The sequence below is a fragment of the Eptatretus burgeri genome, chromosome 2, assembly GCF_056783735.1.
Source record: "Eptatretus burgeri isolate ZD-2024b chromosome 2, Ebu_testis_v1, whole genome shotgun sequence".
In the NCBI taxonomy this organism is placed as follows: domain Eukaryota; kingdom Metazoa; phylum Chordata; class Myxini; order Myxiniformes; family Myxinidae; genus Eptatretus; species Eptatretus burgeri.
Window position 1 is genome coordinate 108,127,188 of NC_140962.1, and position 20,854 is coordinate 108,148,041.

The following is a 20,854-nucleotide window of genomic DNA, read 5'->3' on the forward strand; positions in this document are numbered from 1 at the left end:
CGACAACGATTCTCGGTACCTATCCAGTTCCAATTTCAACCTATCTACTATTTTTGCTGCCATTACATTTCCAGGAAGACCATTCCATGCATTGACTATACCTCACACAATATTCTGCACTACAGTGATTGACCATTATTTTTTTTTCCAGTGATCTCAGGCTAAATCATATTATGCAGGACAAACACGTGAGTATACATCACTGTATTAATTTTTTAGATGAATTACATGAACATTTGTAGACGATGGACAACATGGTATTTGATCTGGGATTCTCCACGTCCTGCACCCTTGTTTCGGATGAGAATGCTAAACAGGCCAAGCTGAGCAATATCGTCATAAACAGTTATTGTGATGGATCACTTTGTGTCGTGGCATTATGGGCTGCAATGACATGGCCATCAAGTAATGAGAGGGCAAATGCAGGGTAGAGACAAAATGAACGGTAAATTAAAAAAAAATAATTAAGTGGAGCATCTCGGAACAGTAGATTAGGTCAAAATACATTAAAAAAAATAATGTGTAAATAGGTAAGCAAGTGATACCCCCAAAGTTATAATGGTTTTCGAAGTACATATGGGCATGGAGCTGTTGCTGCTATCACCGCAGCAACTGTCATCACCACCACCATAAAACTCTCTGTTTGGTGAAGTAGCTCACTCTCGTCAACCCACACATGGGCAAGTTTGGTGAGTGTGCCAAGTACCCCCAACGTGAGTTGGCTTTTATCCCTCAGTGGACTGAAATCGGATGGTTGAAGGAAAAATAAATTATTATTGTGTATATTTCCCTTGGGATCACTGACAAGAATAATGCCTGCATGATGTGAAAAAAATAATAAAATTAACACCAATAACAAACATACTCGTAATGAGATTTGGCTTGGCCTGTTTAGCACTTCCGTTTGAGTGCATAGTTATCATTGCCAGGATCCCATCCTGGGTTGAAATCCCATACGCTGTGTTTATTTGTCCATGGTCTCGTAGTATCATTGTAATCCATGCAAAAGTACACTGATGTCTCATGAGGCTCGTTTACACCCACCACCCTTCGAGGCTCCAGAGCTGGAGATGAAGTCTTGGGGTTGGAAGAGTTCCAATAAATTCACTGGTTCATAAAACATGTCAATTCATTGAAACCACACGCCTATTCAAACCGCCATCCTGGGGTGCGACTTCTCTGAGACTCATGAGGAGGAAGACTCAGAGAGGGTGAGGTTCAAGACTCATAAATGTCAAAGTGGGAACCTGTGGGGAGTTGAAAACTTCTAAATTGTTCCACATACTGTGGAGAGAAAAGCACCATCACATACGAGTATATGGCATCACCATTACCCAGAGTGCCCTGTGAAGTTACATCATTTCCCTAAAGCTCAGTGACCATGATTGTCTGAATTCGTCCGGTGTTATTAGTCTGTACGTGTGTGTGTGTGTGTGTGTGTGTGTGTGTGTGTGTGTGTGTGTGTGTGTGTGTGTGTGTGTGTGTGTGTGTGTGTGTGTGTGTGTGTGTGTGTGTGTGTGTGTGTGTGTGTGTGTGTGTGTGTGTGTGTGTGTGTGTGTGTGTGTGTGTGTGAGATTTGCGTTGAAGTTCCTCAAATGAGATACCATATCACGACTCAGGATGCATGTTCACACATCGCTCGTGTGTCCTTTGCATCACATTGGAGAATGATATGGTCAAACACTTCACTTCTTCTTCTTCTTCTTCTTCTTCTTCTTCTTCTTCTTCTTCTTCTTCTTCTTGTTATTACCTCCTCACCGAAGGTGAGGGAGGTTATGTTTTCACCCCTTTCTGTCTGTCTGTCTGTTTGTCTCTGTGCACAGGATATCTCAAAAAGTTGTAAACGGAACTGGAATAAATTTTGTGCACACGTTCGGTGTGTGACAAGGACGAACTGATTCGATTTTAGTGAAGATCCGGATTAGACTACTCGGATTTTTAAAGTGATTCTTCACCATTGAGAGATAGGGCGAAACCAATATATAGCACGATATCTCAAAAAGTTGTGTATGGATTCGGATGAAACTTGGTGACCATGTTGGGTGTGTCGCAAGAACAAACTGATTTGATTTTGGTGAATATCCAAATCTGGATCTGGATACGAGATTTATTTAATTTGTAAAGTGATTCTTCAGCGTTGAGAGATAGGGCCAAAACCGATATCGGACTACAATAGCATGATATTTCAAAAATGTATTGGGCCCGATATGTTCTCATGGATCAGGCATTACGTGGCGGAGGTATGCGCTCTACCGAGTGCCCTTCTAGTTATTAATAATATTTCATATGCAGCACATGGTTGCAGGCAGCATCACTTGCTGGTGGTGCAGCTATGCTGCCGATGCAGTGCTCCCGGTAGGTTAGAGCAGGAATTTTGAACGTGGCTAGGATGCCGGTGATAGTTCAGCTACTCTTCACAAAGGACAATACTTGATCAATAGTTTATGTATGAAATACAAAAGGAGACAATCAGCATGAGTGGCAAACAAAGGGTTAAAGACAGGTTGAATGAAGATGAACACCAAGATGTACGCACCAGTGCCACTATGCACCGCCTCTTTAAGGATTTTGAGGTCGTTGGCAAAACTGGCAATCAGGGAACTTCGAGAAAGTGGGCGTGGGATGAAACGCCGCTCGAGTTGCTCGGCTATGCGCCGCTGCACGGATGCTTCCTCGGCATTTTCAGGCTGCAGCATCAGCAACTGCAGCGAAGACAAAAGAGATAATTCAGATGGGAGAAAGAAAAGGCTGGATTTGGAAAGGAAGAGAGAAATTAATGGAATGGAATCAGTTTAGAGTGCAGTAAACAAGTGATATTTCAGAAGGTGTAATTATATATATATATATATATATATATATATATATATATATATATATATATATATATATATATATATATATGATATATATTATGGTTCACAAAACTATAATGTCATCAACATTAATATGGCCAATGACGACAATAATTTTATGAATATGTCAGTCATTCACTGACTTGTGAGAGTTGTGCATTTTCACACAGAATGTGTTCTCATGCTGACTCGTGACAGTGTGTACTCAAACATGGCACCTTACTATACCGTTGTGAAAGTGTACCAAAAAAATTAGGTATTTCATCCTCTTTACTATGTGGATCTGATAAATTTCACTTCATCAATATAATTTGTGGCATCGCAAAGTGAAGAAAAACTAATTAAGTAAAGCTGAACAAATCCACTTTGAAGTTTCATCTTTCAACAGATTCGCCTTTGATGACACGTCAAACGTATAGTAGTTTTGAGGACGTCTTTGTTGATTATGTGATGTGGAAGGTGCTACGAGCAATATTTAATCGATTATTTCAATCTTTTTGCCTGGAAAGATCATCTTCCTGCAAGTTTGCATAACTGAGATAGAAGAAAATAATTTTTTGTATATCACTTCCTTGATACTGTAATAAATGACAACACCAGTGAAAAATAATGAATTGTCTGGGCATCTTATACCCCTCCCTGCAGATTTATTTTACACTCTTTGCGTTGTACATCTGTGAAATATCTCAAGATTATTTGGATTTAGAAATGCGGTGGGACAATTGTATATACCAAGAAAGCTGAAACCTGCATGTTGTATATTAACCCTCCTTCTTCCTCCTCCCTTCCCCTCCTTCCCCACCCCCCCCTCCAGCTCAGCAGGTGATGGGGTTTCCATGTGCGTGCGCATGTCTCTGTGTCTGTCAAGGCCATAATGTTTTTACCATTTGAACTTTTGTCATTAAATTTTCAATTAAACACAATTATGAGAATATGGAGAAAACAATGACTAATTGGGTCAAAATGTGAAAGGGCAAATTCATAGTAACTATAAATAGCCATTATTAGTCCAGCTTCAGCACGTTAAGTGTGAGACCACGAGTTGTTTCTCCTTTGAGACAAGTTCTGGGAACGTGGTTGCTCGGGGGAAAGCCGATTACATGGAGATCCCCCCTCCCTGTGAACTGTCTATTTATCAGCAGAGAAAACTATTCAAAGTGTTCAGGGCTTCTTCCATAAATTCATTTTTTGACGAGCTTAAAGTTTGAAGAAGAAAAGTGTAATTACAAAATATTTCAGAGTCCTTCACAACACATGACTGAATACATTCTCCTCCCCTTCTCCCTTCTCTCTCCCCTTCCCCCTCCCCTCCTCTCCTCTCTCGTCTCCCCCTCCTCCCTCCTCACATTCTCTCTCCCCTCCCATGGGTGGCGGCAGCTCCGCTGGGAGGGGCACGGGGGTTGTGGCTCTTCCCTGTCTGGCAGAACGGTGATTGTGTGTGTGGAGAAAGCATGATTTTTACCATCACAGTTAGAGTGTTTTAAAATAGAGTGAAAAGTGATTAAAACCTCTCAGTGTTGGTAAGCTGCCAAAAGTGCCCAAGGACCCCGATGACCCAAAAGACCCATACAAGCCAAAAGACCTAAAAGTCCTCGAGGACAAAAAAGACCCAGGGGACCTCAAAGACCTTGTAGACCCTTTAAGACTACTATAAGTTGATGAGGCGTGTGTGTGTGTGTGTGTGTGTGTGTGTGTGTGTGTGTGTGTGTGTGTGTATGTTTTTTGTGAAGTTCGACTGCAGTGTTATGATGTGGAATGTAACACACCAAAATGATCGTCATGACCTCCTGAGTTGATTAGATGAATTAACTACAAAACATTTGTTAGAATTCCTGTTTTAACTCAAGGACACCAACGTGGGGTATGAGGTACCTGCACAAAGTGAACAGCTCGATGCTCCATTAGGTTACCCCATGAGTCAGAGCTTGGAACTCCGTATACCTTCAGTGCATGGGCCGACATCACTGAGGAAGGGTAAGTCACTCTGCTCTTTTTCCAGGTTCTTTTTTTTAATCGAGCATGGTCTGGGCATCTTGTACCCCACATTAGTGTTTCAAGTTTACCCCTTTATACACTAATGTGGGGAAAAAGATGCCCAGATCATAGAATAAAGTGATGCAATTTATATTACAATTTGTGATTTTTTACTTTTTCAGGCAGTGATATAATCCTAGACATAACTTGTGCAGACACCAGAACCTGAAAATAATACAAGACGTCGAAGAAGAGTGAGATATGTATATCTTAGTGCAGCTAAGACTTTACGGCTTTACAGCGTTGCAGCTAAGACATGACTTTACGGTGTTTACAATTTGTGGTTTCATTTTTTTTCTCAGGCAGTGAGTTATTGTGAACGGATCTATTTCTTGACATAACTTGTGCAGAGACCAGAACCTGAAAATAATACAAGATGTCGAAGAAGAGTGTGAGATGTGTATATCTTAGTGCAGCTAAGATATAGATAATGCCTTTTTTGTGCACATTGTCGTGGCTCGTATGAAAATGAACACACAATGCACAACAAGGGGGGGGGGGCAGGAGACAAGAGCAGAGGGAGAGGGAAGGACAAAACAGTGGGGAACAGAGACATTCGGAGATCTGTGGAAGAGAGAGGGATAGGGTGGGGAACATGGGGTAAACAAGATGGACAACACAGGGACTGCCAGGTCCTTACACGACAGGGAACTTTCAGGAAGGAAAGCAGGGAATTTGAAGGAGGTGGGTTCAAGGTGGATTAACGGGGGTAGTAGAGATCGAGGTTTTGGATGGGGGATGATGAGAGGTGGTGGTGAACAGCTGTTTTGAAGACCTGGAGTGAAGAGTGGGATTGAAGAGAGTGTGGGAGTTTATGCCAAAGGCAGTAAAAAAGAGGAATGAAAGGGTGAAGGTGAGCAGTGATTCGTGAGTTTGGCAATTTTACCAGAGGGGGGTTGGTGGCAGACCTTGAGCGCCCTGCGGCAATATTGGGGGGGGGGCGAGACATCGCAGACAGAGTGGGTGGGGGGGCGAGACTGAAGAGGAGATGGTAGAAGAGAGAAAGACCACCGACCTACCTACGGTGAGAGAGTGAGAGGTCCAAAGACTCAGCCTCACCATGGGAGATACCAATGATCCTAAATGCCTTGGTTTCCACAGCGTGAAGCCGAGAAAGGTGAGAGGCAGGAGCACCAGCCCAGAGGGGAGAGCAGTACTCCATCATCAGGCTGCAGATGAAAGCTTTGTATGTGGTCAGGAGCTCAGGTGGGCTGAGGTGCGAAGCAGGATTCATGGCACTTGATTGTTCACCCACTAACAAGCTCTGTTTGGAGTGTCATGAGAGATTTTTGTGGTGGATGAGGATCTTATATGAATGATCTCATATTAATTCAAAATATGCTAACTTATATTCCTTTCTCTCCATCTCTGTCTTTTGCAGTAATCTTTCCTCCATTCTCAAGGCCCAAACGTCTGAATTGCATCAAGCGGTGTGTGATTACGCTAACAAGGGAATCTATCAATCTTATTCTTGTGTATGGCCAACATGGATTGTGCGAAAGTGTAATATCCAGGTTCTGCAGCCATGTGGCTGCCTCAGGGGTGAGTTGGTGGAGAGCTAAAAGTCTCCCGATAACTTCCGCAAGGGACAGTGTGAAGGTGATGTGCTCCATTGTCTGAACTCCTCCACAATCACAGAGTGCATCCAGCCTCATCCTCCATCAGTGGTGGGTACAACCGCAAAGGCCCTGTCCAGTGAAGAGCCTGTTGAGGCTGTGCATTACCTACGTGGGAATGTGAAACCAGGTGGAGGAATGGTTGGATCATGTACAATATGTTTATTAGGAGCTGTTGCAGCCTTCCAGCTGGCCCTCCACAAGTTTGCATCACTTTGATTGGCTCCAGTAAAGAGCAAGGCACAGTTCCATGGTGGTTTTCAGGACTTGAGGCAACAGCACAGATGTTCAGTGAGAAGGCGCTGGGCTGGAATTTTGGTAGCCAAAATGTGGTTGAACTATCAGGATGATAGCACATCCCTACGGATGGATGGTGGAGCAATGTTGCAGAGGATAGGAAGCCACTCAGTCTTTGTTGGCTTGAGGGTTCCAGACACTGTTCTCATCATGGCGTTTAACTGCACGTCGATGGCTTTCGAAGGGGCACTCGCCAACCAGACTGGCGAGCAATACTCTGCCATCGAGTATATGAGGGTGAGCATTGCCGTGCATAAGGTGTTGACGCTGGCTCCCCACGATGTTCCAGCCTGTTTCCGGATGAGGTTTACTGTGCGCTGACCTCCTCCTTGCATATTTCCAGGTGTTCTTTAAAGGTCAGGGTCCAGTCAAATGTAACCCCAAGGTATTTGGGATAATGGACATTTTCAACTTTCATTCCACAGAATGTCACATATACCTCTGCGTTCGTCGTGTGATTGTCAAGATGGTGGGTGCAGATGGCTGCTATGTTGGGGTTTGGGCAGAGCTTCCATTTGTGTAAATACTCCTCCTGTATGCCCAGATCTTTGGTAAGTTGGTTCTCAACAGATTATCGGTCAGGTCCCTGCACTATGAGTGCGATGTCTTCAGCATAGATGAGTTTGAAGGAGGTCATTCATCATTGGCAGGTTGTTATCACAGAGGTTCTACAAGGCGGGGGCTAGAACAGATCCTTGAGGGAGGCTATTGTTTAGTGTTTGAACACGCCTTATTTTACTGGCGAGGCCAACACGGATCTTTCGGTCCCCAAAGAATACCCACAGAAGTCTGATTGTCTTCTGACAGAGGAAGACTTTTGAGACTTTGAGAAGGAGCCCTTTGGCCAGACTGTGCCAAAAGCCAACGACAGGTCCACCAAGGTGGTTGCCATCCTTTGTTTTCTCTGGAAACCAGCCACGATGATAGTGGAGAGGGCAAGAACCTGATCACAGGTGCTGTGGCTGGGCCTAAAGCCCCCCTGCTCATCAGGTAGGAAGACCTCCAGAGTATGGGTTAAACGGGATAGTAAGGCCATCTCCATCAGCTTTCCTGTCACTGATAGTAGGGCAATAAGGTGGTAGTTGCAGGGCAATTCTGCTGGCTTCCCAGTTTTTAGGATGGCAATAACATTAGCCTTGTATCAGGCGGCAGTTTCATGGACGGCAGTGAAAAGGGCCGCCAACCAGGTCCGACCCTTTTCTTTGACATTTTAAAGGAATTTCAGGAAAATTCCATCGGCCCCTGGGGCTTTGCCATTTTCAGTTGCCAACAGTGTGGCGAAGGGGCAACGACATGGTACTCCACCGGAAGTGTGTTAACAGGGAAATGTTTACATGAAATATATTTTTGAACTATGGATAATCTTTACCACCTTAGCCTAATGTCAACAATAAGTTAAATATATGGAGTGGTGACCAAGAAGCTATGATATTCATTAATCTGGACATGCTAACGATCTGCTACGGAAAAGACTACATCTACAATTTAATCATGTCTGCTACCAGGAAAGACAACTGACACACTCCCTCAGATTCTCGTCCTCTGTTGAAGCATCAACAAGATTTTAACATCATCGGGTGAAACAGGCTTTCGTTTTCTGAGACCAAGAATAACATATCAGAAACACAAATTACGGCGTATCGGCGAGGCACAAAAGCTGTTGGAACAGACACTGAGCTTGAGTATGGATGGATCGCTCTTCAATCGTCTTCTGGGAATGGCAACAAACCAGGAAGTGGAAATATGTGAGTCTCTTTCATGTACACACCAGGAAACTGGACATAATATGCATAGGCAACCTATAACCACATGTGAGCATGTCCTAGGCCAAAGTTACGATGCAAGTTCAATGCAAAATGCTTGGTACGTAGAACACAGCTCATGCGAGTTCCAACACAAACACAAGATGAACAGCACAAAATGTACCATGTACAATGGCATTGTGTATAGGAGGGTTGAACATTTGTCCAGTAAAATGAATTTGTCCAGCATTGTAATGAATGCTGTACATTTGGTCGAAATTTTTTCTTCATTAGATTTTCATTCAACAAATTTTGTCTGAAATGGTTCTTCAACACAGTAATCCAAGGTAGATTCTAATGACTAACCCAAGATAAATCAAGATATTGCCCATCCTACAAATTAACCAGAGCACTATACATCTAAATTATCACTTTATCATATCGATTTATGATCACAATCATTACAAAATGACTGAGAAACCAAAAATAAATAACTTCTCCAAGCTGATGTACCATAAATTTTGATATTCCGTTTGGGGGGGAAAAAATTAATTGGGCAAACACACTGATGCATTCTCGTTCTCTTACCTTGCATTGAATGAAAGGACGTAAGAGCACGAACAAGGGGATGCGAGTGCGTACGATGAAGTCAATGAAGTCCCAGTAAGCAAGTACACCCACTTTGCGACTCGCCATCTCTCGCACTTGCAGGGAGAGCCGGTACCAGAAAGGGCCAAGTTGGCGCTCAAAGCAAACTAATAGCACTTTCAGGGCTGCCAGTGGGACCAGTGAATATAAACAGGGGAGAGTCACAGTTTTTATTGACATCCTATTGGACACATAAAATGTGAATCAGAAAACACACATTGTATGTCTAGATGTAGGCTTATTAGAGAAACCTAATGATTTTTCAATGATGGCACAGTCATTCACTGGGAGTCAATCTGTGTGTAATGCCCTGCACTTAGCATTGTTCATGGTGCACAGCAAGACATTTCTCATAAGGTGAAAGACAAAGGCATGACATTTCAGTACACTTGGTACTGCATTCTGTTGACTGGAATTAGATGGTGGACGTCAAAGATCCCATGGTGTCCCTCACAAACAGTAGATATCGCCGGTACCATGTTCAAATGATAAATTCTTGGCGTAATTGACTACCAGAAAGGCAATGGCAAACCACCCAGCCTTACCCTTGCCAAAAAATTGCTTTGGCAGCAGCAATGTTTTGAGAAGAGCATAGTATATAATCATCATAGTTGTACTGACATACAAATGTATATATATATATATATATATATATATATATATATATATATATATATATATATATATATATGTATTCATAGAAATATATATATTGTTACGAATTCGCACCCGCCGGCGTGCGATTGGCCGCTTTCCACTAATAGCAGCCGCGTCGCCCACCAGACAGACAATTCAGTCGTGACCCTCCTGGAACTATCGCCAGGAACCAGTCATGGGTGGGGGTTTAACCTCACCACAGCCCAGCCCGCATTCTACCCGCGCCAAATAGGGTCACTCGCCGAATATCGAAATACCGAAGTACTCGCGCGGGTAAACTACCGAGGGGCCGTACCTCGCCGCAGGTAGGCTTGGGACACGAACCGCTTAAACGGTCCGTTCTGTTCTACAGCGATAACCGAGCGGGTATTATCACCGACCTCGACAGATCCGATTCTCTTTACCAGGTGTTTAAAACCCAACGAATTATTCCACGATGCAAGATGGCATTTCCAATGGGGGAATGAGGACCCAACAATTGGGATACATTTCACAAGCAAGGACATTTATTATTTACACACATCACAAGCAAGGCAGTCATGCAATGTACAAGCAAGAAACAAAAGCAATACCACCGACTCCGAGCAATAATGTACATGCACAGTCACTTATGCAGGTCTACTTCACAGGACATGGCGCCACCAACATTCGTTCAAAAGAAAGAAATGGCCACCCCAAAGACGAGGGTGGCAGACAGGGTATGCGGACCTTTATAACGTGGGACGTGGAGGACCGAACGGGTCCCGCGAGACCGTGGCAGGTTACCTGCCCCCCTCGGTGGTCGGCGAGTCGCGACGTCCCGCTCCCACGACCGTCAGCGTGGTCGCGCCTGGTTCCGGGCCTCCCATGTGGCCGGCAAGCTCTCTCCGGTGCTCCTCGTCCAGACGCACAGGTCCACCACACAGCCGGCACTGCTGCGCCTTCCGTCCGCGTCTCCCACCAACAGGCCGCTCACAGGACCACGAGCGCAGGAACCAAGCGAGGAAGAAGAAGAAGAACTGGACCACCGTGAGACGGGGCGACCATGAACCAAGAAGAGGGAGTGAGCCTTGCGTGCGGTCCGCCCTTTATAGCGCGGGGCTCTGCCCGTCGCTCTGCCCCGTTCTCGGCTCCACCTTCCTTCGAGAAGCTTCTCGAAAAGGGGCGTTTCTCAACTCCGACCGCCTCACTCCTCGTATCCACCAATCGCGAGCGGCCGCCTCGCCCTTCTCGTCACACCAGCCTCAGAGAAAAAAGGCGGTAAAACCCGCGCGTTATCGCAGTTCTTTCCTTGGCACCTTTGTTTGACGTTCTTGGATGGTTTTCGACGTGGAAGGGGTGGTAGCGTGCTCTGTCGGTCCAAAATAACGATAGAGAAAGAAAAACACCATCTCAAAGGGTCGCAGCCCGGTGAACACGAAGAATTCCCTCTAAACAACGGTGGGGAAACCTATCTGAACACTCACTTACCAGGATAACTGATCGAAGGAACCTTTATGGTGTTCTGCGAATTTGCACAGCCGTAACACTACCCGCTCCCCTTTTTACAGACTCGTCCCGAGTCGTCAAATTTTTGTGTGCCATCATGTGTAGTTCTCCCCTAGTAAGTTTTACCTTCCGATCCCTGAGTGCAACATTCAGTGTATTCGTGTACCCAAAAAAAAATAACTACGCGCTGAGTAACTTACTAAACAAACCCACTCATGCAGACGACTTAAATAAATTCCCGGCGACATATTAAAAAAAATAACTACGACACATATGCAGGGGGCAAGCACAACCATGTACAATCTTAACCTTAACTTATAAATTTTACACTAAACCATGGCCCAGGATCTATGGACTCTGTGGACAAAGAAGCAAAAGTCACAAGCAGGAGCCAGGCTGCTCAAGCGCAGTCTCTGGCTCATGAACCAATGCAGGTGACAGGGAACGTGGCTGGCTGCTCACACGCAGTCTTCGGCCTCCCCCGTGAAACGAGCGCAGTGAACACAAGTGGTGCACAGGCCGCCAATGCAGTCCTGTGATGCGGCTGCCTACAGGGCAGTCCCTGCAGAACGCGCGATGATCCTGGCGCACATGGCAATGAATGGGGCAAATGCAACAGGGCAGCAGGCATGGGGCAAAGGCGAAAGCAGGCAGACAAGGCATGGCAAGGCTAGACAAGGCCGTTGTAGCAAAACGGGCCGGTGGTGAAGCTGACTGGCACAGACCTTGTAGTAAACAGCCGGCAGATGATCCGACCGCCACAGGCCTTGCAGCAAAAACAGCCGGCAGATGATCCGACCGGCACAGGCCTTGCAGTAAAACAGCCGGCCTCTTACCCCGTTCAAGGAGGTTGGCGGAGGGAGTGCGGTGGTGCTGGCCACTCAGAAGGCGGGCTCGGACCTACCCTACGGTCTCCCTTCCCAACCTATCGCCTTTGCCTGTCACTGTCTATACCCACTCCCTTAATTTGTCAAACCCCAATTTAGCCCCAAATTATTTAATTTTTTTTTTCCTCCCACTATAATTCGTCCCCTAACCCCCTTTATCGTCCTTATTCGGCTAACCTATCGTCTCCTAGCCTACTCCTAACCCCTACCTTCCCTTCCTGGAGGGGAATAAGGGAGAGCCAGCGTCCTGTGTCGAGGCCCAATTCAAGCCTCAGAATGGCCTCCTCAGATTTCAGCGATCTTCAAACCCAAAGTGGGTCCAGCGGCCCACAACGAGAGCGAAGGGATGGATGGAGCGGAGGGGTACACTTCCTATCTACCCTATCCATTAACCTTGAAACTACCCCGGGGCTTTCAACAAGGGCTTCTCATTTAACCTATCGGTTCTAGCAACCAAGATTCCCGTCGCCTGTGTTGGTGTCCTCTCAAATTTCGGGCCATGCCCCCCAATTTTCCTTCCGTGCCCTCACACGGTCTCATGGCTGGGACGCGTGGCTCCCTTGGCAGGAAGTACCCTCTCCGGATTCTCCAACAATGACACTCTCGGGCACTACACTGCCTCCGAGCCTACCAGCTCCCTAAAACTGGGGAGTGCCCTCTCTGGCGACTCCCCCTCGATGCCCATGTGACGTGTTGGTGCCCCGGGTCCCTTTCCGAGGGTCGCCTGTGCCCAGTACACCACCCCCGTGGCATATGGCACCCCGGGCCCCGCATCATGCCGGCCACCTGTGCCCACTATACTATCCCGGCCCCCCATGGACCCTTGGCTTACCGTGGCCAACTAGCCCGGTGCCCGGGGTACCCACTAAGCGATACTCACCATTCGCAGCAACGCTCCCAGCCCATCAACAGGGCTTCTGCACCCCTCCAAACGGGTTTCGAGCCTACACTCCCACCAACAGCAAAACGACCTCCATTTTGTCAATTTGACTAACCCCCTAACTCGCATTACTCTGACCCCGGGGTCCCTTGGGTGGGAGTCACTCCTCCCCCCAATCACTCATCGCGCCATGCATTCCAGATTCATTCCATACACTCCGGCCCGCTGGCCCTCACTCACTCACCAAGTACAGTTTCCACTCCATAACTCTTCAACACTCATCATCGCTGATCACTGCCATTCTGCTGACTGCATCCCCTAACTAACTCGTGCTCCCACGTCGTCCCTTAAACTAGTAGCACGTTCCTTTTAACACTATGTAGCTGAGCTACGTCCCCTCTACATATCCACAGTCTGTCACTGTCTCCAAATAATCCCATAAATCCATTTCCCAACCTAAATCTGAACTACAATCCCTCGAACTATTCCATTCCACAGGCTCCATGAGGACTTACCCCTGCCCCATGAAGCCGGTCTAGCTATGCTAACCCTTCCCTCTAACTAGTGGTGTCCTGTGCCCAGCCAGGGGGGTCTTCCACCCCTTGCCTGGGAATCCTGTTCACCCGAAAGCGAGGTTTGCTTTTTTTTTTTTTTTTCAATAAATGCGCACACCAGCACGACAACTCGCAACCTGCGCTCTTTTACCCCCGTGACGTCATGGCAGCTGTTCATGCACCTCGTCCCTCCTTGGATGGTACCATCCGGCAGGGATACCCCTCCTGCCGGATTCCAACCCTACGTGCAGCCATGACGTCACCCTGCGCATTCAAAAGCAAGCCTCGCGTTTTGAGGGGTTCCCCACACGAACACATGTGCTCTGCCCGTCAGAGCTTCACACACACGGTCGCGTGGAGAACCCATCTGGTCCAAATCCGTTATCCAGCCTACCTTCTGTCCGTCCACGGGATCGGCTAATCCACCGCGTGCGTTTGCGGACCGGGCTTCACTCCCGCAGGCGCGCATGTGGCGGCCTCGTGTGCAACACAGCACGGACCCCGCGCGCGCTGCCGTGCAAACCCGGCACGGCCCCCAATGCAGCTACAGCCGCTACTCGGCCTTTGTCCACCGTCCGGCTCCGTCGTCGTCGCACTCTCGCGCACAAGCTCCCACGTGCCACGAGGCTTACACACCTTGAGATGGCACTCACACTCAGGCACGCGGTTGCGTGTTCCCGCATGCCAGCCGCCATCTCCCTTGCATACCGCTCTCTCTCTCACACACACAGTCTCTCTCACACTCAGCTGTTCACTCACGCATGCCATTTCCCTTGCACAGTGGTTCCATTCACACACGGCCGTTCCCTCACACACATGGTTCCATTCACACACGGCCGTTCCCTCACACACGTGGTTTCATTCACACATGGCGCCTCATCCACACACGGCGTGCTGGGAGGCACGCATCTCGGCTCACTCGTTACCACACACACACAGGAACAATCGCACTGGGGATTAGCGCCACCACATGGGGTTCCGGGGTCTCTTTACCCCCCAAGCTCCGCGTGCACCCGTCTACAGCACTCGTCCCTCCTAACTCGCACGGCAAGACCGAACCCACCTGGTCGCGATCAGCTTCAAGGGAGCATAGCGTCTCCCTCCGTTCCCGAAGGAGGCTATCCAGCTGCTCGCACCGGGTCACCAAACAGTCCACCAGCTCACCCCCATTAAGCCTCGCTAATTCTGTATGTGTGTGTGTGTGTGTGTGTGTGTGTGTGTGTGTGTGTGTGTGTGTGTGTGTGTGTGTGTGTGTTCGTTTTTAAGTCCTTTTAATCCACCCTCTATCTCCCGTGTCTCTGTACATTTTATTTCTGTTGTTTCTGCTTGTCCATTAGTTCCTGTTTCTTTCTGGCTCCATTTTCCTTCCCATCTGAGTCGTTCTTTATCTCCGAACTTTTTGAGTTGTTCGTTTTCTTTCCGGAGTTTTTCAATCTCCGTGGACTTCAATTTTGCTCTCTCTCTGAGTTGACCAATTTCAAACTCGTATTGCTTTTGCTTTCTACCCCACAGTCCCTCATGCTCTTCACTCTCCAATTTCATCGTTTCTTTCAATTGGCTGATTTCCTTCTTGCATTTCATTCGCTGTTCTCTCACTACTCTTCCTTGTTTCCTCTCCTGTCCTTCCTTCTCCAATCTCGTGGTTTCCTTCATTTGGTTCATCTCCTTCTTGTGTTTCATTCGCTGTTCTCTCACTACTCTTCCTTGTTTCCTCTCCTGTCCTTCCTTCTCCAGTTTCATGGTTTTCTTAATTTGGTCAATTTCCCTTTTGTGTTTCATTCGCTGTTCTTTGTCTATCTCATCGCACTTCAGCCTTGCCTTTTCTTCCAATTGGTCAACCTCAACTTCATGTTCTTTTTGTTTTCTATTCCACTGTCTCTCTTGTTCCTCATTCTGCAATCTCGCTTTGGCTTCCATCTGTTCGATCTGCACAGTGTGTTTCCTTAACGTTTCATTCTCTGCTGTCGTTCCTTCTTCCCTCGACATCCTCAGCTCGTTTTGTAGTTCCCTCTCTCTCCACTTTGGCGTTTCTGTAACTCGGAGGCTTTTTTTCTGATTCCTTTCTCATCTCCGCACACTCCAACCTTGCTTTGGCTTCTAACTGTTTGATCTGAACAGTGTGGTTCCTCAACGTTTCATTTTCCGTCCTCTTCCTTTCCTCTTTTAACTTTTCCACTTCGTTTTGTAATCCTCTCTCTTTGGTTTCGTGTTTCAGTATCTCAGAAGTTTTTTTTTCAATAGTTCCTCTCCCAATTTGCATGCTTCTTCACTCCTTTCTGCACAACTTTCCCATGCTTCCCTCCTCATTTCGTCCATTTTCTTCCCGAATTCCTTTAGTTTTTCCTGCCATTCCATTTCTTCTTTTATCGTCTTTTCTAGTCTTTCTCTTTTCCGATTGCCTTCTTCTACCTCCTCTTTCAGTTGTTCCAATTCCACATCGTGTTCTGGTTTTTCCTCTTCCCACTTTGTTTCCCATTCTTCTTCAAAGTTCTCTCTATCCCAGGAATTACTAATTTTCTCTTCCTCTATTCTTTCGTTCAGTTTCCTCTTCTCTCGTTCCAATTCATAGGTACTTAACTCTACTTTCCTCATTTAGCCCTCTAGTTCTTCGAACTGTCTTGACTTTTCCAATAATTCTTCCTTTAGTTGTTTTAATTCCAAATAGTGTTCCTTTTGTTTCTTTTTTTCTCTCATTGTCTTGGTGTTCACGTAACTCAGACATTTTTTTCCATCTTTCCTTTCTCTCTTCATCCCTTTTCCCCCTCATCTCATCATACTCCAACCTTGCTTCTTCTTTCAATTGTTTCTGATATTCCTGTGCTCTTTTTTCCTTCCGTTCCAGGCTTTCTTTTATCTGTTCGCCTGATCTTACCTCTTCCTTTAGTTGTTTTAATTCCAAATCGTGTTTCCGTTTTTCCTCCTCCAGCTTTGTTTTCCAGTTTTCCTCCAATTGTTTCCGAAGCCCACCAATGTCCGCCTGCCTCGCCTGCCATGACCACGTGGTTTGAAACGGTGTCTGGGAGCACTCACCTCGTGTCGCGCCGTTCGTTGCGCTAAAAAATAGCCGCCTGCTCCGTGTTGCGCCGAGGTGCGATTAGTTTGTCGGCATAGTCCATGCTCAGTATATGGGGTTGAGCTCCCCCATGGATTATAATTATAAAAAGAACCGTCCCGGGCCATGGATCCTACATTACAACACATTCCGACTACACCCGGCACCCGTTCGTCTTGAAAAGCCATCTTATTTCGTGGAATTTAATTTAAGTCGCCCGAATTTGGTGGGAATCGAGGGTCGCTCCACTCACCCCTGAACCGATTCCCGTAATTTTAGTTGGAGGCGGGATGGATTCGAATCCCACTCCCGGACACCAGTGTTACGAATTCGTGCCCGCCGGCGTGCGATTGTCCGCTTTCCATGAATAGCAGCCGCGTCGCCCACCGGACAGACAATTCAGTCGTGACCCTCCTGGAACTATCGCCAGGAACCAGTCATGGGTGGGGGTTTAACCTCACCACAGCCCAGTCCGCATTCTACCCACGCGAAATAGGGTCACTTGCCGAATATCGAAATACCTAAGTACTCACGCGGGTAACCTACCGAGGGGGCGTACCTCGCCGCAGGTCGGCTTGGGACACAAACCGCTTAAGCGGTCCGTTCCGTTCTACAGCGATAACCGAGCGGGGATTATCGCTGACCTCAACAGATCCGATTCTCTTTACCGGGTGTTTAAAACCCAACTAATTATTCCAAGATGCAAGATGGCATTTCCAATGGGGAAATGAGGACGCAATGAACGGGATACATTTCACAAGCAAGGACATTTATTATTTACACACACATCACAAGCAAGGCAGTCATGCAATGTACAAGCAAGAAACAAAAGCAATACCACCGACTACGAGCAATAATGTACATGCACAGTCACTTATGCAGGTCTACTTCACAGGACACGGAGCCACCAACATTCATTCAAAAGCAAGAAATGGCCACCCTCAAAGACTTGGGTGGCAGACAGGGTCCGCAGACCTTTATAACGCGGGACCTGGAGGACCGAACGTGTCCCGCGAGACCGTGGCAAGTTACCTGCCCCCCTCGGTGGTTGGCGAGTCGCAACGTCCCGCTCCCACGACCGTCAGCGTGGTCGCGCCTGGTTCCGGGCCTCCCACGTGGCCGGCAAGCTCTCTCCGGCACTCCTCGTCCGGATGCGCAGGTCCACCACACAGCCGGCACTGCTGCGCCTTCCGTCCGCGTATCCCACCAACAGGCCGCTCACAGAACCACGAGTGCAGGAACCAAGCGAGGAAGAAGAAGAAGAAGAAGTTGACCACCGTGAGACAGGGGCGAGCATAAACCAAGAAGAGGGAGTGAGCCTCGCGTGCGGTCCGCCCTTTTTAGCGCGGGGCTCCGCCCCGTTCTCGGCTCCACCTTCCTCCGAGAAGCTTCTCGAAAAGGGGCGTTTCTCAACTCCGACTGCCTCACTCCTCGTATCCACCAATCGCGCGCAAGCCGCCTCGCCCTTCTCGTCACACCAGCCTCGGAGAAAAAAGGCGGTAAAATCCGCGCGTCATCGCAGTTCTTTCCCTGGCGCCTTTGTTTGACGTTCTAGGATGGTTTTCGACGCGGAAGGGGTGGTAGCATGCACTGTCGGTCCAAAATAACGATAGAGAAAGAAAAACACTATCTCAAAGGGTCGCAGCCCAGTGAACACGAAGAAATCCTCCAAACAATGGTGGGGAAACCTATCTGAACACTCACTTACCGGGATAACTGATCTAAGGAACCTTTATGGTGTTCTGCGAATTTCCACAACCGTAACAATATGTATGTACCCCGTGCCATTGAAAAAAAAAAAAAAAAATATATATATATATATATATATATATATATATATATATATATATATATATATATATATATATATATATATATATATGTATGTTCCGCGTGCCATTTAAAAAATAAATTTTTTTTTGTGTGTACTCACGACATCTACTCACGACCCATCAACATAGTTATTTCCGAAGTAAATGTTTGGAATCGTCCCTTCCCTTTCGATGGGTCAGTGGGATCAAAACTGCGTTGGAACGGGTGGATTAGGATCCACCCCTAATTTTACATTTGCACATGGAAGGTTGTCGGCAAGGTGTTTGCAGCTTTGTGATGCGGGTTGTGCCGATCTCTTCCTTACATTCCCTTTATCATGAATTTCCCTCTCTTCTTTATCGTTAATTTATTCTCCCTTTCTCTTTTCTCACAACAAACATATGTAGATTCACTGTTAATGAATATGGACTGTAGTTTGCACAATCTCTTCTCACACGAATGTGAGGCAATCAAGACATTAAGTGGAGTTACATAACTTCAAACTCCCCCGCTCCAAAGGAGATCCCTCATCCCATTAACCCCATTGTAAGCCTTCATGATGGCTATCACATGCCTGGGTGATGCTTGGTCAGCATTGACTTGAGAAAAATCGGCTCCGTTCGTTTCAGCATAATCGTTCTTGGGCACCTCAAACCAGCCAAATGCTCTCTCGCCTCAAGGGGTGGCAAGCAAGGTCCAACTCTAACGACAGCCAGAAGACCCGACTGAGAGGTCTTGCTGCAGAAACTCGAATGGGCAGGGATAGGGTGGAGGAACGCCAATCTGCGCGCAAGCCCCACACAATGACGCACACATTCTCGAAGCTTCCAGGCCAGCCTTATAAAGGAGCGAACCCCCGGAGCGGCCACTCGTGGCTTCTTTCAATGGTCAATGGAGGCGCTCTTTTGCAACGGTCGTTTGTGGTTCTTTCAATGGTCGTTTGGGCTCTTTCAATGGTCATGGAGGCTCTTTTCAATGGTCGTTTGTGGCTCTTTCAATGGTCATGGAGGCTCTTTTCAATGGTCGTTTGTGGCTCTTTCAATGGTCGTTTGGGCTCTTTTCAATGGTCATGGAGGCTCTTTTCAATGGTCGTTTGGGCTCTTTCAATGGTCATGGAGGCTCTTTTCAATGGTCGTTTGTGGCTCTTTCAATGGTCGTTTGGGCTCTTTCAATGGTCATGGAGGCTCTTTTCAACGGTCGTTTGCACCTTCAGGTTCTTTTGATATCATTTTATTTGCTCAACTCTGAACAGTCATTTGCGGACACCCTGAGACACGACATCTACGGGCGCCAGACACTGTTCCCTGAGGTCATGCTGCTGGTTTTAGCACTTTCGCTCCTTTGGTTTTTACCTTGCAAACTGTCATCATGAGCAAGGAGCCGAGGCTGCGAGGTGGCGGGTGGAGCCAAGCCGATTAATAGGACCAAAACAAAGCTACACTGCAGACACATCTGGTAGGATCTCACACTTAGGCAATCCACTCACACATCTTTTCTGCTGCACCTTTCTCAGTTTTCCTTTTCAAATGCACTCACAACACACACACACACACACACACACACACACACACACACACACACACACACACACACACACACACACACACACACACACACACACACACACGTCACTCTTCTCCACACACCCGAGACACCTCACAGTCTTTCTTCCCACTTCTCTCCCTCAGCGTTGAATAGCGGTTGTGAATCCTTGGGCCCATGTACTGTGTTAGTGGCAGGTAAGGTGCTTGTTAAGTTTGCTCTGTGTCTCTTTTCTCTTTCTCAGATCTCATTGCTGTACAAATTACTTAACCCTCATTTCTCTCCATGCCAATGAAATCCCGATGTTCCCTCCCACCTCTTTTTCCTGGACTTGTGTAAATAAACCTGTTCTTGTTGAATCCATTTCCGATCTGACAGTGTCCGTCTTTTCTGCCATTAGTTTAGCACTGTCTGCACGTAGATATCTTGGGAGGATGAGATTCCCGACGGTTCGGTTTGCAAGGTCCGGCATGTGCGAGCGGTACAGCTCAGCTACATTCAAGATCACCAGATAAAGTAGCACATTTGCCGAGGGTGCGTGTTTGAGTAAAATGAACATTTTTGTTTGATTCTATAAACTACTGACAACATTTCTCCCAAATTCCGAAGAAAAATATTGTCATTTAGAGCATTTATTTGTAGAAAATGACAACTGGTCAAAATAACAACAAAGATTCAGTGTTTTCAGACCTCAAATAATACAAACAAAACAAGTTCACGTTCATTTTTAAACAACACAATACTGATGTTTTACCTTCGGAAGAGTTCAGAAATCAATATTTTGTGGAATAACCCTGATTTTCAATCACAGTTT

At 46.8% G+C, this 20,854-nt stretch overlaps 1 protein-coding gene across 7 annotated transcripts in view; it reads right to left on the reverse strand.

The window, feature by feature from the left end:
* UNC80 (unc-80 subunit of NALCN channel complex) overlaps window positions 1–20,854 on the reverse strand; it is a 449,893-nt gene that overhangs the window by 32,107 nt on the left and 396,932 nt on the right. For all 7 annotated transcript variants that reach the window (XM_085870661.1, XM_085870659.1, XM_085870657.1 and 4 more), the window contains 2 exons: window positions 9,130–9,314; window positions 2,537–2,702 (listed from right to left, as the gene is read on the reverse strand). In XM_085870661.1, the coding sequence (XP_085726787.1) occupies window positions 2,537–2,702; window positions 9,130–9,314 (351 nt within the window). The remainder of the gene's footprint in view (window positions 1–2,536; window positions 2,703–9,129; window positions 9,315–20,854) is intronic.